Genomic DNA, 17,656 nt, shown 5'->3' on the forward strand with positions numbered 1-17,656 from the left:
GAGAGCATTCCACAGAGATGTTATTTCACTGGACAATGTTACTGCTTTCATTATGTGACCAATTTACCACATATCCTGTCTGCTCTCAGCAGACCCACCTAGTCTGATAAGCTTATAAGCACTGTCAGGAATTGCACACCAGGCATTTGTAAAAGGAGAGGCACACAATTCCTTTAGGAAGGCCAGGTAAAAGTGGAACAACTCCTTCCCAGTCCTGGTATCAACAGGGGGCAAGGAAGTTGACTTCTGTTATGGAGATACTTTAATGTTTCTTTACATGACAAACCATTTTCTTGTTTTCCCTGACTTATTTTGCAAAAATATCTCTGAGGAAGAAATGGAACTCTTTCCACACATCTTTAATTTTGTTTCATTCTTAGTTTTGTGCCAGGACTTCAGCTATATTAATCTGGGTAGCAGCAGTGGTGTATCTGGTGTAATTAGGAACCAGACTGTTTAGTCATTTGAGGATTGCTGTGCTGAATCAGACTGATTTCCACATCTGTGCAGATACGTGGGAGGGCCAGTGAGATGTTTGTGTAAAGCAGCACACACACTCTTTATCACTAATTTTTTGTAGCTGGCTACCCTAGGTATTTGTTCAGCTTCCATTTTTTAAGTATTACTCATTTCAAAACTGCCCATTGTTAATATCTGAAGTCTGTGTGTAGCTAGAGCTTTTGATTTTGATGGAGTTCTAGCATGAATTAAATAAGGATTTTTTCTTTCTTTTTTTTTCTTTTGTAGCATCGTAGACAAAGAAGTGTCATTAATGGCAGAAATCGATAAAGTTAAAGAAGAAGCCAGTAAGTAAAAAAAATACACAGGGGAATTTTGGAATACTGTTGAAACAGTTGTTTTATTTGGCAGAAAATTACACTATCCATAAATTTGGTTTGTAGCATTCCATCATCTTTCACTCTATATTTATACCCATATACAGCTTTGATGTGCCAGTCTCTATGAGGGTTATGCATCAAAATTTCAGAATTATGAAATTATGGTAAACCAAGAGGTGGTATGGAGTTAAATTTAAATTATTTACTCCTTCTGCTTATCTGTCAGAGCTTTCTGACCACTCTCTTTTTTTTTTCACCCTCATTTCTATGGTTATTCAATTGCTTTGTTTCCATTTGTCAATTCACTATTTGCTTATCTTACCTACATAAGTTAGAATACTGGAATAAGGGAGTAGGTTATTGTGTTGCCTTGCATAGCTTTAAGGGATAGAGATCAAGCTTATGAATTAGAACAATTTTAAAAATCAAAAAACAGATGCTTACTGCAGTCTGTTTTCTTAATAATCTTTGGGAGTTGATATGATTCCAGGCTTTCATGTTGTCTCTGGTTTTTGCATTTTCATGTATATATATTCTGGTTTGGGGTGGGAAAAAGCAATATGAGCCTTGTATTAGGATACCACAGTGTCTATCTTACACTCCATTCAAGATACAGTGTTTGTATTTACCCCCAGGAAATACAGTGGGATGTGTTTCAGTAGAGAATGCTAAGCAAGAAATTGAAGAGTAACTAAAGCATGGTTAGAATGATACTTTTCCTGGCAGATGAAAATATCCTTGCTATGAATGCATACAGTCCTTTCATTGATTTGTGAATGTAAGGTCTTTTCAAGCAGGATCACAAATATATTTTACATTCTTGAATGCTTCACCTGCATTTAGAATTCACTTACTTTACAAAAGTATACTAATTGAATTTCTGTTGAAAAAAATGCTATAAATTCTCTGTTGCCGTCCAAGTCTCTTGCAGTTGTGTATGTGTAGAAACTAGAAGGTATGAAGCTACAACAGCAAAGATTTGCAAAGTTTGTGTTTTGAGTTTTATTTGCTAATTTTCTAGGAATAACATGAAAGAGATGTGAATTTGGAGCTTTGTGTTATTCTGGGAAGGACTTTTGTAGGGATATATATCAGCAGGTTTCGTTTACCTGCAGATACCATGTAGCCATAATCAGCTACACAGCATGCAGTCATTCCCAGGAAAAACAGTGGTAGAATTCCCACTGATCAGCCAACACAGGTTTAAGCCCTAACTGCACAAACAAAGCCACATTTTGGAAATCCACTGTCCAAAGCTGATGGTATTATAGTGCCCCTTCATTAATCTTACCCAGTTATTGGAATTTTTGTAGAAAGTAAACCTAATACCAGCATGCAAAGTGCTGCATTTGCACATGACATATTCTGTTTCCCTGTTCTCCTGCTAACTCCATGCATGACAGTGGATGGCCCTGTACCTGTCTGCAGCAGTGTGCTTTCTGCTGTCTCTGTAGGCTGCTGTAGGCTGTAAAGACTGTGATTGTTACTATTTTACATTTAGATATTGTTTCCTGTTGCCAAAAGTACTGATCCCATCACCAGTTAATCAGTTGTTGCTTTTACACTGAGTCACCATTTAGGTAGTACTTCGCATATATTTCCACCAAAATTGTAATATTGTATTATCTTGTGTAGAAGTAGACCATTGCTTCATGACTGATGATTAATCTTTCCCTATAAGAATATAACTACTCATCCCTTCCTTACACAAAATATACAAGACAGGCAGTAATAAAAACTTAGTATTTTTTTAATAAAGACTGTTGGCCTTCAATGCTGGTTTGAAATGGCAAATATGTGTATTCCATATGTGAAAGCAAAATTGTGATAACATAAACACTATATGAACAAGTTTTTTTCAGAGGAAGTGAAATTCCTCTGTATAAATCAAATACAGCCTGTCTTCAGAAACAGGCTGGTGACTCAATGTAATGCTTCTTTCCATGTCTCTGGAAGGCTCCCTGTTTTTTTGCTTCAAAAGAAAGCACTGGAAAACTCAAAACATGTCTTTGCCCCTGTTTGTTTGAAGCTTGGTTTAACTTTGATTTTCTGACAGCTGTCCCATTTTCAGATCTTTCTCAAAATCAGGCAGTTCAGTGAAATACAGTGATCAGCTTAATTTGTGCAAATACTATATTGGAAGTCCAGTTGAAGTTAGTGGTCCATGTGTTTGTCTCACACGGGAATGTACCATGGTAATGCCCAAAGACTAATAAATTACAGAGCAATTTACCTTCCTAGCATTAATGACTGACTATTGGTATTTGGCAGTGGAAATCCTGACTGCTCGGCAGAAGAAAGCAGAGGAGCTGAAGAGACTGGCAGACCTAGCCAGTCAGATGGCTGAAGCACAACTCTCTGAACTCAGGGCTGAAATTAAGGTCAGGCATTCACTTCTGCTTGAGTATTTTAGCCATTTGCAGAAATGCCAAGGAAGAGTTGTCACATTAACATGCCTAGGCTTTTCATTCCTGCTATGGGCTGAGGGGTAAATAGCTTTCCAAGGGGAAAGTGTATCTTCTTAAAGCTTTGTAGCACCTCTGAGCAATGTACAGATGTTACCAGAGAAGATTCAGCAAGTAAACCTGATAGCTTCAGGATCAGTGATCAAACATACATTGTCTGCTGAAATGATCCACTTCTCAAGTGTGGGAGTGATCCACCCATCAGTGGGCTGTGAGACAAAATTTGGTAATGATGGGAAAATACTTTGTTCTGCACAGAGGTCTTGTGAACAGGACAGGGTCAAGAATTTGTGGAGCCTTAAAGTGAACTTAAGTATTGGTTGGTTCTTTTCCCACCCATACAGTCTTTTGCTCAGAATGTAAGTTACTGTTAACATGTCTGTTTTTGCAGCACTTTGTGAGTGAACGGAAATACGATGAGGAGCTGGGCAGGTCTGCCCGATTTTCCTGTGATACAGAGCAGCTGAAGACCCAGATTCAGCTCTGTGGAGAAAGTAAGTGCTGATGATCCCTCTCACTGAGTTTCTCAGAGCAATCATACCTGTTCAGCAGAGCTGACAGCACATGTGTTGCCAATGTGTGAGTGCAGCAAGCCCAGTTGAGTTGTGTCTCTGGATGCAGCAGGACTGCTGGACACACACGAGTCAACTTTACAGTTTGCAGCAGGTTAGACTCACTGTGCCTGGGCTGCACACTCCATCTTTGTCAGAGATTTCTGGATCACTTGAAGTTTTCAATCTAAACAGGATCCCAACTCTAGGGAATACACAGATTCAGTAATGTATAAATAAATAGTAAATTAGGAGATTTTGTGTGTGAGCATAATGTAATGAGACCAGTTCAGATCTCTCCTGCTAAGAACTCCCCAGCTTTGTCACAGTATTCATTGGTTTTTCAGGAGCTATCCAGAGTCCCAAATCATAGAATCACTAAGGCTGGAAAAGACTGATCCCATCTTGCTACAGCCTTCTCTTAGGTACTTGTAGAGAGCAGTAAGGTCTTCCCTCAGCTTCTTTTTCTACAGGCTCCTGTTTCTGAGTAATCTGCCCTTCTGCTTGGAAATTCAGGTTCACATTTTTTGCTTCAAGAGCCTATTTCTCATCTCTGTCATGCTTTTTCTTCCCCTAAAACAAAGTCAATGATATAAGGCTTTGCCCTGTATGTTTGTTACCCTGTCCTATGGTATTCCATTCAGGAGAAACCTGAACAAGTGCATCTTGGAAGGAAAATAATAAATGTTTTCAAGTAGTTCCTAAAAAGACAAAACAGAGAAAGCACTACACAGTCTGCCAATACAAGCTTCTGACTGCACAGCTAAAGAACTGACTGCTTGAAGGCATAAGCAGTTTAACTCATTGGACCATAAGAACTAGTTTTGCAGAACACTTTGAAGCTCCATCTAATCCCATATCCTGTCTCTCAATGAAACCAACCCAGGATGTTTCAGAGGAAGGCATAAACTTCCCAGTAATGCATCTAATTGTTTGCAGTCACCTCATAGACCCTATCTAATACCCTGAAGCATTAGAGATTGAAAATTCCATAAAGATTATCTTGACTAATAATACTACAGCTGCTATTGATATAACCATAGACTATTTTTTAAAACTCACTGAACTACTTTCCTAAATAACTTCCAGCTGCAGTTAATTCTGCAAGTTAATTATTTATACCTCATTTCAGTAAAGCATTATGTAAGCACAGTTTGATGCAGGCCTGTTTAAATCAGGTCAGTGAAGTCAAAAGAGCAGCTGTTAGCAGGGGAGCGGTGTCATCCTAGAAATGACTGATAGTGCACTGTCTGAAGAAAACTTTGCTTATACCTGCCCTCAGTGACCTTAGATGAGAAACTTGTGTTGATTGGTGTCTTTGACAAGAGCTTTTCAGTGCAAAAGATGTTTGTCTTAGCATCATCTCTCAGTGAGGCCCATACTCTGCTAGAAGCTGCAAATACTCCTCAAACAAGAGATTATACAAGGCCTATTAGCTAAGAACAGCCACTCCTAAGGGTTTTAGCAAAAGCAATAACAAAACCCACAGAGTTTCTGTAAAGGAAGGAATGTTCCAGCATGAGGAGATCATAGACAGCATATACTCAAAATGAAGGACTGGAAGAAACAAAAATAATTGGATTGACATATATCAGAACACCCAGTATCGTTTTCCTGTACATCTTTTTTGTTAAAAACACATTTTCATGAAAAGCATCTGGGTTTTTATATGGGCTTCATGTTCAGCAGTCTGTTTTAGATGAGAGAGAGTTAATAGAATTCAGGGATGGTTGGCCTCATTGAACTTAGGAGAGAAAATTCAGTTCACTGTGCAGATCATTGCATTGTTTTTCTGAAGAGGACACCTAGTGGGAGAAGTAGCAGATTTTGGTCTAAGTGAATAAGATCCTCACAAAACCTAAGAGATGGTGCTTAGTTACCAAAAGGATTGATCATCTTCTTTCTCTGTACTAGAAGTGATAAAATAGAAGTACCTCTTAGATAAAAACAACAGGTGTTTCTCTGGGGTGAGCCTCAAATTTGTCATCTGTATCAGAAGGAAAAAGACAAATTTCATAATGAGAAAAATCAGGAGAGTAAATAAAGATCAAGAACTTCATTAGCCTCAGAATCCTCTTCACGACTGCTTGGGGGCCATGTCACAAAGGCAGCTTGAAGAAATGCAGAGAGGAATCAAGGATTCTTTGGGTGCGTTTCATATCCAAATACGACAGTGCTTAATAAATTAGATGATCTCAAAATACTGGGAAATAGAGAGTAGGAATATAAGGAGATGGGCACTAGTGGTTCCTGGTGGTGCAAACTGCTGTGATCTGCATGAAGTGGATTCCTGCATTCAGTTCAGTTTTTATAGATACCCATGACACAGAAGAACCTTTTTTTACCCATTTCCTTTAGATAGGAACAAGTCATCTTGGATGCCAAAAGCCTGGCCTTCTCCCAGGCTCTTTCCATTTGTAATGCAGTGCCACCACACTGGCTCTTTTATCTCCAGAAGTGCTTTGCAGTCAGGCAGACTTGCAGGTGTAGAACACACTGGCCTGACTCCAACCAAGTTACTTCAATAGTTAGCTTCCTTCATCATTTAAAGTGAGACTGAAACAATGCTTCCAAAATTAACTAGAAATAGGGTAAGAATACAGTCTTCTGTTTAGGTGTTGATTATTTAACTGATAACTCATAATCCCTTTTTTTTACAGTTTCTCACCCAAAGAACAACTACTCCTCAAGAACACCATGTAGTTTAGTGCTGTCTTCAATGACCTCACATGCAACAACTGGCAAGCAAAACACGCACAACCGAAAGTCCTCTAGTAATGCCAAGAACTCTGATAATAAAACAGCCAGCAGTAAAGGACAAAGTTATCCTTCCAATTCTACAGAACCTTCTTCTCAAGGAGTCCCCACAAATAAGCAGGTAATATGTCAGTCAGTCGTGAACTAAAGTAAATGACTTCAAAACTTTCAGAAAAATATGTGGCATTGAAAGTTGTTAATACAAAATCAAAAAGTCATTTGTGATCTATATTTAATTAGTAGTTTTTGAAGATAGTAAGCATATATTTTCCAGATTCATTTTCAAGTCAGTGTGAACATAAAAGTACAAATACCAGTAATACCATATTAGTAATACAGCTGTCTGTTCAGAAGTGTCTAGTAGCAGTAATAGAGTGAAAAAGAAAACCCCTCCATTATAGGTAACTGTTACAGAGGAGAAACATTTAGTCCTTGATAAATGGTCAGCTGATGTGCTGTGGAAGCAGAATTATTAGATACACTTTGAAAGTAGCATCTTGCCAGGTTTAAAAGCTTATTATTTCAGAAGCTATATAGTACAGGTTATAGTATTGTTCTATATTAATAGCATTATATTATATATGGGACATATATGAATTGTATTTTGTTGTAATAGCACCTTAGAATGTCCCTGTACCATTGTTCTTAGGTAAAGCTGCCACTAAAATTGTTCTGAATTTTCTCTGTGTAGAGATTTTTAGGCTCAAGTAGGTGCCTGATGGGAAATGTAAGATACATGCACTGACATTATGCACTATGGAATCACCTGTCCTGTCAGGCATGCAAATAAAAGTAATTCAGCCACTTCCCACTATGAATCAAAACATCCTCTGAGCAAAATATCACAATGGACATGTCTTCCATAGTGAGGATTCTTCACTTGACTTTCATTTATATGTAACTGTCTGTGCTTCCTCCAGTCATACTGTAGTACTTGAAAAACGCTTTACTAGGAAAGCAATATTCATTATTTTGGAAAAAATCAGTTAGTATTAAGTTCTTCAGTACTTCTGAACTGGTCAGAGAATCACAGAGTATCCTGAGTCACACTCCTGGTCCTGCACAAGACCCCCATAAATCTCACCATGTGCCTGAGAGTATTGTCCGAACACATCTTGAGCTCTGTCAGGGTTGGTGCTGTGACCACTTCCCTGAGCACCCTGTTCCAGTGCTCTCTGTGTAAAGAACTTCTGATACCCAACCTAAACCTCCCCTGACCCAGCTTCAGGCCATTCCCTCTGGTCCTGTCTCTGGTCACCACAGAGGAGAGATCAGTGCCTGCCCCTCCTCTTCCCCTCACAAGGAAGTTGTGACTGCAGTGAGGGTTCCTCCTCGGTCTCCTCCAGACTGAACAGACCAAGTGAACTCAGCCACTCCTCTCATGGATTCTCCTCAAGGTCCTTCACCATCTTCATGGCCCTGCTTTGGACACTCTCTCATAGTTTAATGTTTTTCTTATACTGTGGCAACCAGAACTGCCCCCAGCACTTGAGGTGAGGCTTCCCCAGTGCAGAGCAGAGCAGGACAATCCCCTCCCTTGCCTGGCTGGCAATGCTGAGTCTGATACCCCCCAGGACAGGGATGTCCCTCCTGGCTGCCAGGGCACTGCTGACTCACATTTAACTTCCGTTCACCAGAACCTGCAGATCCCTTTCCTCAACAACTGCTGTTGAGATGTCTAGAATTTCATCCCCTTTTCTGTATTCTTTTGAATCATGGCAGATTTTTATGTGGCATCAGTGATGAACCTGCCATCTGTATCTCCAGGCTACTCAGATGTAGTATGGTACTCATATTTCTGGTTATAGTTATTATAAAGAGACTCTGCTAACAATCAAGAATCAAGACCTTTTAGTGTTTTCCCTCTCCTATTCCCTCCTAACAGTAACACTGTTAATTTTGACTGCTGTGTTTCTTGGCCTGTTGGAAGGATTCAGACAACCTAACAGTTCTCCAATTTCTTCCTGGGTAGAATGGGCCTTCTAACCAGAGACGAAGATTCAACCCACAGCACCAACACATGCGACTCAATGGATCTCATAAGTCGCAAGGTGCCACTAATGAGGCAGATCAAAATGCCAAGAGTGGTTCCAGGTCTGAGCACAGAAGACAGCAGCATAACAGCTTTCGATCTAAAAATAAAGGAGCTATGAAAAACCAAGAGCAGTCTACAACTGCAAGGACCACAGAGAATGCGACGCCTGCGGAGAAGTCCCGGCGGAAGCATCACACGCCAGACACCACAGAGCACAGGGCCTTCCAAGGCAGCGTTGGCAGGGTGGCACAATGCAATTTATGTCCTGCAAGGATGGAGGTCTCTGCTGATGCCACTGTTCTTTCAGTCCCAGCTGTGACTTTGGTTGCTTAAAATGTCACAGTGATGGCAGGCAGAGAAATTCAATCTCTTCATTTTAGTTTGTTGCTTGAAAAGCTTGTTGGTGAAGAAAGTAAATCAGAACATAGTCTTTTAAATCTTTTGCTGCTTAAAACTTGTTGGTATCTTTATTACTTACTAATTATCAAAATTAAATCATACTTTCAAGGCTTTCCCCCAGTATGTTCACATTTATTTTGTCATGACTGTACGGAATCTTACCAAAGCAGCATTTACTTCTTAGAAAAACAAAATCTAGATTGGAAAGATAAATGGATAATTAAATTCATAATAGCAAAGACCTGTTGTAGATATGTGGTTATACCAGTCAACATTACTATTTCATAGAACAGCCTGTGTTAGAAGGATCCCAGGAAGTCTGTATGCTGTGGTCTGCGATGAAATCAAATAATCTTGTAGAATTTTTCAGCAAATCTCTATACACCTCTTTCTTTCTGTGCGTGTATACACGTACATGCATGCACACTGTATACACAGAGAGTATTGTTCTATATGAGAAGAGTTGAAAAAGCAGTTCGTTTGATTTTAGCTTATTGTTCCATAATCTGAGATCTTTAAATTCAAGTATAAATTGTATTAAATGTATTACATATTGGTATTTTTCATGGACAAACTATTTTTATGAGGCTGATTAAATATGCTCATTTAAGTTTGGAATGTATATAGTAATGGCTATTCAGATGCACAGCCCTGTTCTCCATCCTTATCAGCCACTTTTCTATGACTAGTTGGATTTATTTTTTGCATATGAAAAGTTGCAGGTCTTCTAGACTTGAATTCAAATTATTTTTCTATATTTTTGCTGTAGGAACCATCTGTCCATAACAAGAGCTATGACTAATAAATTACTTAGTCTTTATGTTCTGAGTCTGTACTTCAGAAAATCTGTTTCTTCCAAATAATTAAAATCTTCTTTCTAAAATACTCTGGTGTTTGCTGCTTTGCAGTGCCTAACCTTGTGCTCTTACTCAAATTGTGTAGTGGAACTGGTATCAGTGGGAGGCTTTCAGCTGAGTTTGGACTGGACTAGGCTTTTGCTTCTAGCTTGATTCTAATGCCACAGGGCACAAAACAACCTTGCCATGAGGGCCACCTCCATGCTGAACATATTTTATAACAGTAAGTTACTGCTTAACATAGTAAGGTGTCAGAAGCCAGAGCTGGTGTCAAGTGACCTGTTGGCCTCAGTGTCAGAATGAGAAAGGTGTAAAAGTCAGTAAGATTGACCTCTGTCGAGGTCAGGAAGAGCAGGAGGATGCTTGAGTAGCTTTAAAAGTTTACAACTAGGTGATTTCTCACTATTGTTTTTTACCAATTTCCTTTGCCTAATTTCTCTTTGACTGCACACTTCCTTAGTACTGGCTGTATTACTGTTTCTCTGGAGCCCTTGAAAAATATTATCCAAGGAAAGAGCGTGGTGCATTCCCTAATTTGTATTTTTCTTTATATACTTATGCAGTGTCCCACATGTGAATATTGGTAAAACTTGATTTTAAAGGCAAGTAACTCATCGTCATTTGGAAGAGTGGTGAAAGAAAAATAATTGTGTAGGTAGACACTGTCTTTCTTAGCATTACAAGCACTGCTCTTATCCTAGTTAATTATCACACTTTTAAGCTGAATGTTTTGAAGTAGATTGGACTGAAATTCCAGACTCTCTGTTGTGCATATCCATCAGATAGGTAGCTTTTCAAAATTTATCTGCTGCCTTACAGTTTCACTGTAACCTCACTCTAAGATATTTAATTACAAATTCCATGCAGATACTACACAGGAATTTCTTATATTATCCATATGTGAGTTGTGAAATGTCTCTTCTTGTAATCCTTCCTAAAAAAAAAAAAAAAGGAAAATCGAACTTACCTGTTTTGACATTTATTCCTTCCTTACAGCTTCTACACTTGATTATTGCATTATTGAAAGCTACTTTATTCCATAAAGTAAGTTTTTGACAAGCGACCTTCTGCAGATAAATAAATAAAATCTGTAATTTAAGTCATAACTCAGCACAACAGGACTACCTTGTGCTTCTCAGTATCAGTCAAGCTTTGATGTACTGGAGGCTCAGTATGTGACAGATCCAGGACCAAGAGGTGAGAGATGGCATTTCTCCTTTCTCTGGTGATGCAAAGACATCTTTGTTAAAGAGCTGGGCATGGGTTTGGTTAAGTGAGAAGGCTGGGTATGAGAATACTGCAGTTTTAGCACATCAAGTTTTGTTTACTATCTGTACCAGTTTGGGAAGTTTATTCCAATGCACATTTTAACCACTTTATGTGTCTGTGCTCTGAAACTCTGTCAGACTCTTCATCTTTAATTTCATATGTGTCTGTATGCTTGGGATATATCTGCCAGTTTCTAGGAGTGTTTTACTGTTCGTGGGAGTTACAAGTAGCCAAATGCTCCTGGGCCCATCTTCAACAGAGCTCTGTTTTTATCTTCACATTACAGAGACAACTACATGCAATTCTCCTTTTAAGGCACTTGTAGATGGGCAGTGAGGGAATTTATGGCAGGGCAAGGTTTCCCTTCCAGGCCAGTCTAAAAGTCCCCTCAATTAGTAAAGTAAATACAGCTGTTTGGCCTCAAACACTAACAGAATTCCCACTGCACTTTGTGCTCTTCCAGAGCTGAAAACACATCTTAAAGGGGCAGTATTTTAAAGCAGGTTGAATCTTTTTATCATTTGTGTAAGATTAAATTCAGAGAGAGTAAGGTAAGAAATTCAATAAGAGTAAAGGAAGAACCCAACAAAATAAAGATTCACATAAACAGCTGGAAAACTAAAAGCAAAGGTAACTTAATGCAGTCAAGCTCTTTTTGGAAAACTTATATTAGTTAACCATGTTTGAGAAAAAAGAAAAGATAAAAACCCTAACACTTAATGTGCTTGAAAATGTCTCATTTAAAGAAAACTCAGTGATTCTGGAATTGGAATAACTTGCTAAACATGTTGTTCTTTAGTGTTGAACATGATTGATAATTTTACAAAGATTCAAAGTAAACCATTGTCACACCACTTGACAGTACATCTAGTTCCAGTCACCATGAAGGTTAATGCTATCCATCTAATATAAAACAGCTCAATATCACTCTGAGCAGTTAACAGAAGCTGAACAAGATCCTATGATAAAAAAAACCATGCTGGAAGTGCCTACTTGTCTAAGTTAAAAGGTGTGTTAGCACCCCATTCAACTAAAAATAAGTAAGTGCAATCACGTACTTTTTTAACCTTCTTCACCACAGCCACATTCTCTTTTCATCTGCTGAAATTCAAGGGGGCTGTTTTGTATTTTTTTAACCACAAGCCAATATGTCCAGGACAAAGAGAAGACTCATTAATACCCCTGTAATGCAAATGACACAAACGTTACTCAAAAAATACTGTACTACCAAAATAATTAAGTAAACACTTAAGGTAGTAGTACTACTATGAGGTAGTACAAACTCATAAAATCCTATAGGAATATTCTCAAATTGTATCTCTTTTCTCAACTAAGTTATACTCTCTGATTCCGTATTTATAGAAGCTTTTTAATTCAGAAGTTGAAAGAAATTAACTGTAGAAAGCCTTATAAAAAGATTTTAAGGTGCATGGTAAAGTGCTCAGCTGTTGAATTAATAGTGAAGTAGAACTCACAGAGAAGATAAGTATTAAAAACTGCTTTTTAGTCAGATTATTGTGAAAAATTTCACAAATTTAGTCTCAAGGAATTGCATGTTCAAAGAATGCTGGAGTGCATTATGTTAGTATCTTTCCATCATTTCTGCTTTGTCCTTTGTTCAGTGAAACTTTTTGTTAACATAGGAAGAGCCTTGGCATTGTTGATCTTCAGGTTTATTTATAAAGAAAAAACACTATCTTACATACTCTGAAGGTCAGCTGGTCTTCCATAACACACCAATAGCAGAAAATTACAGTGCTCTATACCTTTATAGTGACTACTGTTCATGGCAAAATGTCATATTAAAAATATGGTAGTACATGAAAATTTGGGGTTTTTTTACTTGTGTAAATTATGTTTGAAGTCCCTGTGATTGAGAGAAAAGCCTGAAAATGTGATGGCTTTAAATGATCTAGCAAATAAAACATTTAAAAAACCCTTCTGTAATTCTAATAGTCTCAGGAATTTTAAGAACTTGTTTTTTGGCAATGTTCTCAGTATGCAGAGACAGCTGTATTTACTGTGCTGGAGAAGCAAAAGTAGTCATAAAAACAGCAAAAAACCCCAGTACCCAGCTCTAAGCAAGGGTACAAAACAAAGCCAGTTTTTGTTCACTAACTTAAACAACTAAAAGGGCTCTTGAAAATCAGTGATCCAAACTTGCCTTTCTTCTGCTGATAGAAACATACAGCAGCTCATTGTTTCAGTATCATTACTCAACATTTGCCCTGCTACAAGAATGTCTCCTCCAGCCTGCATGGGGGTAAGGAGGGAGAATTCTTCAAACTATGGCATTTCGACCTTAACTTCTGTGCCTTGCTGCACACAAGTTGAGGTTGTGCCCTCCTGATCTGCAAGGACCTGCAGAAGGACACACAAGGCCAGGTGTAACTCAGAGCCTGCAGCCCCAGAAAAGCCATCTCCTAGCAGTGTGACACAAAATGCCAGGGGCAGATCACACCAGGGTAACTGTGTCTGTAAATGTGTGTTCTCTCCAGAGAGAGCAGCCTTGTTACACAGCACACTTCTTCCCTTCCTGTATTTCTGAATTTTCTCTCAGTGTACAAGCACAGGTGATCCCTTGTGTTGCTAGTATGGCAGAAATGGTGATTTACCCTCAGCAAAAGTGTCAGTAAGTGAATCAACTTCCAGAGTCTCTACAGCACTCATAGGTTGTACACTTGTGGCAAACTTGTATCTAATAAAAGCTACTTACTTTAATCTATTCCTTCCCCCGCTTTGAAAGGTACAAATTGAGGTTCACTTGTAGTTAAAGTTGATAAAGAGGTTTTCTTTTAAGCTGTGCAGGTACTCACTGTATGGTACAGCCCAACAGAAATACAAATGGGAGTTACTGGGAAGTTAAATTGCATGTGCTAGAGCAGTTTTTTTAATCCATTTTATTCTTCTTCTCAACACCTAAAAAATATCTAGAAATAAAGCAGAAAACACACTTTAGTGCTCACTTAATACAATTTCTTCCTGTGCTTTTCATTATCTTTTTCATCACAATTTTCTCCCTAATCTTTGAATAAAGAATCACATGAGATAATGATCTCTATAATGCAGAGCTGTCCAGTCTGTCAGACTGAGTCAAACATTATCCATCCACTTCTTCATTCTTATGTGTAATACTTTCTGCTAATACAGCTGGTTCCTTCTTGTTTAGTACTGTAGAAGTAGTAGGCATTTCAACAGCAACACTATCCTGGTCACTTGTTTCACTGGATGCAGAAGAAGGTGGTGGAGATGGTGTCACAAGAAAAAGCAGGGTCCTTTTCAGCTTCACTGCACGGGTGTTCACAGGCTTCTCACTCCCTGCAGCTTGGAATGGCATTTGGCTCAGTGTCCCATTGCCAGCACTCTGCCTTCCACAGGGAGCCTGGGACTTGCTGGGCACTGATGTGCATGTTGTGGATCTGGTTTCAGAAGCTTCTTTGTGCAGCATCAGACTTTCACTGTGGGGTTGTTTAAGAATTGCTGCAGAACGTGAAGCACTGCAAGCAGCTACCTTTAATGAAGATGAATTCTTGACTTTTATGTGGGTACTTGTGGAGGGACCTGAGAACCTAATTGGCTGGGGACCCACTTTACATGGTAAACAGCCTTCCACTTCAGTACAGTCAATTAATCGTCTGTAAACCACAGAACTTCAATTAAAAAATGAACTGTATATGTTGTTATTTTTATAACATTATTACAAAACAGGCCATCTGCAACAGCCTTTCCAAATAGGCTTAAGTGATACTGTAACAAGCATAAATTAGATTTCCCAACAGTTCATCACTACAATCAGGGTTGGCTTTCTCTGAATAGAACCATCAATCTCTTCTGCTTCTATAAGATGACACATCAAGAATTGTAGCAGCGAAGTGACTGAAGGCTGGCTCAGGTGACTGTGCAAGTGGCACCTGCAAAAGGCTGCTTTCAGGTAATGTGTTGAGAATGGAGGTGTAATTAAAAATATTGCCATAAAACCACAGAGAGGAAGTTCTAGAAATTCCTTCTAAAACGAAGACATCTCGCAGATGTGAAAATCAGTTAACCTTTTAAAGTTTTCACTGAAATTTCTGGTTCAGCAGTCCATTTAACTAATCCTGCTCTCTAGTTTTTCAAGTTACTCCTTTCCAGGCTGCTGAAAAATCTCAGAAGCTTAATATATATATATATATGATTTGTTTCTAGTGAGTTCAGTTGTACAATTAAGTGCTCTATGACATCTTATAAAAATGTAAATTAAAAAAGCAGATAAATCTCAACATGCATAGATATTTAAGGAACCTGAAATTATAAAGGGGGAAAAAAAAAGATGGCACTGTATTTGTTAATTAATTTTATGCCAGCCAGGCAAATCAGCATACCTTTTATAAACTGGAGGCATGTGATACAAACTGCCTCTCAGAGGGCGTTCTTCCAAAGTCCAACATTCAATCAGCTCCTGAGGCACTCTCCAGTGGCTGACACCTGCATTTCATAGCAGCATTGTACTGATGAGCTGAGAGAACACAGCCATGCATGTTTACACCTGACTAAATACATGAATACATGTATTTCATTATGCAGAATTTCAGCTCCCAACCTGCTGACATGAGAATTGCTGGCAGCCAGCATGCTGCTTCATTCAAATCAACTCCTGTCTCCTCTCTGGAACATCCAATAAAACATTGTTTTCCCCCCAAACATCCACTACTATTTTACCATGTTATGGAAGTTTATGCAGCGTTTTTATTATACTCAGTTGGCAAATATTTTTCTTATTTTTATGTTTAAAAGGAGTAATACTGAAATAAAAAATTAGTACTTTATCTCTCCCTTCCCAGTCATCAAAAGCATCCATCATCTTTTTCATCTCAGCTACTAAGTAATAGCTCCAGATGTATTGGATGTTATTTCCAGCTTCTCTAGAAATATTGTTTTTAAAGTAACGATTATGTGATTAGTTAGTCCTTAAAAATGTACCATTGGTGAAATATATCATTCTTTTTATCATATCCTAACTATAAGGACTTAGCAGTAAATGTTTTATAAAGCAGAAAGGAAAATGTTATTCTGATTTTGTTTTTATTCAAACAAGAGGTTCTACTCCTCCTATGAATGCCTATTGCTAAAAATGGGTATTCATGAAAGAATAGATATTCATAGAAGAATAATTACAGAATTAATCATGTAAAACCTATTTTTCTAGAATACACAGTAGAAGAACCGATACCTTATATGTTGCCAAATACTCTTGGAATAAATATTAATGTTCCCAGCCTAAATTTAGGAATATATGCATCCTAATTATAAATATGATGAAATATTAAGAGCTCTATCTTAATAAAAAGATGCACAGTGAAATAAACTTCTGGCACTGCCGCCCGCGGGCTCTGCAAAATGGCGGCGGCAGAGCAGAGGAGCAGCCCGTGCTCCCGGGCCGGGCCGAGCGGGGACAGCAGAGGGACGGGCGGTGCTCCCGGGCCGGGCCGAGCGGGGACAGCAGAGGGACGGGCGGTGCTCCCGGGCCGGGCCGAGCGGGGACAGCTGAGTGCTCCCGGCCATGCCCTGCCCTCCCGGGGCAGCTGCCGCGGGCCAGCCGGGTAAAGGAGCCCCGGGGGCTCGGCTGCCGCTCTCCCCGGCACTGCTGGCAGGGGCTCCCTCAGGCGCCCTCCCAAGTGTGGCCGACCCGCCTGCGGTCGGTGCTCTGTAAGGTACAAACTGCTGGTTTGGTTTTTATTTTAATTACAAGTACGGGTTTACTCAGAACGGGTGTGATTTTATTGCTATTTCTATAGTCTCCATAGTCAGAATCTTAGAATGGTTTGGTTTGGAAAGGGACCTTGAAAATCATCTACTTCCAACCACCTTGAACACAGATGCACAGCTTCCCTGAGCAACCTGTTCCAGTGCCTCATCACACTCACAGAAAATATTTTTTTTTTCCTAATACATAATATAAACCTGTTTCTTTCAATTTGAACCCATTTCCTTTTGTCTTGGCACTACATGCTCGTGTAAATACTCTTGCTTCATGGTATTGGAAGGCTGCAGTCAGGTCACCCTGGAGCCTTCTCTTTTCCAGGCTGAACAATCCCAACTCTCAGCCTTTCCTCACAGGAGAGGTGCTCCATTCCTCTGATCTCTTGGTGACCTCTGGACTCACTCCCTGTCCCTCCTGTGCTGGGGTCCCCAGAGCTGGATGCAGTGTTCCTGCTGGGGTCTCAGAGCAGAGCAGAGGGCAGAATCCTGTCTTGCCCTGCTGCCCACAGGCTCTGGATGCAGCCCAGGACACGTTTGGGCTGTGAGTGCCCACTGTGGGTCATGTCCAGCCTCTCACCCACAGCACCCCCAAGTCCTGCTCAGCAGGGCAGCTCTGGATCTGAGAGCAGCTTGAGCTGACTCCTGACGTGCTGGTGCTGGGTTGATGGTTGGTGATCTCAAAGGCATCTTCCAACCTTGATGATTGTGCAATTCAGTAATGCAGGCAAGATGCCTCACCCTCGTA

General features: G+C 39.5%; 2 protein-coding genes across 6 annotated transcripts in view; one reads left to right on the forward strand and one right to left on the reverse strand.

Moving 5' to 3' along the window:
* The window catches only part of SPATS2L (spermatogenesis associated serine rich 2 like), a 75,756-nt gene extending 65,825 nt beyond the window's left edge, over positions 1-9,931 (forward strand). For all 5 annotated transcript variants that reach the window (XM_079311816.1, XM_079311818.1, XM_079311817.1 and 2 more), the window contains 5 exons: positions 748-806; positions 3,111-3,220; positions 3,696-3,798; positions 6,516-6,733; positions 8,585-9,931. In XM_079311816.1, coding sequence (XP_079167942.1) covers positions 748-806; positions 3,111-3,220; positions 3,696-3,798; positions 6,516-6,733; positions 8,585-8,980 — 886 coding nt within the window. In that variant the 3' untranslated portion in view covers positions 8,981-9,931. The remainder of the gene's footprint in view (positions 1-747; positions 807-3,110; positions 3,221-3,695; positions 3,799-6,515; positions 6,734-8,584) is intronic.
* A 527-nt stretch (positions 9,932-10,458) lies between these two features.
* Positions 10,459-16,713, reverse strand: KCTD18 (potassium channel tetramerization domain containing 18; the record flags this gene model as incomplete). Its single annotated transcript, XM_079310571.1, has 3 exons — positions 10,459-14,807; positions 15,534-15,636; positions 16,518-16,713. 3 exons carry the CDS (start codon positions 16,711-16,713, stop codon positions 14,273-14,275), a joined length of 834 nt encoding a protein of 277 aa, XP_079166697.1. The 3' UTR covers positions 10,459-14,272.
* Between the last annotated feature and the right edge of the window lie 943 nt (positions 16,714-17,656).

Source organism: Erithacus rubecula (genome assembly GCF_903797595.1).
Source record: "Erithacus rubecula genome assembly, chromosome: 8".
Taxonomy (NCBI): Eukaryota; Metazoa; Chordata; class Aves; order Passeriformes; family Muscicapidae; genus Erithacus; species Erithacus rubecula.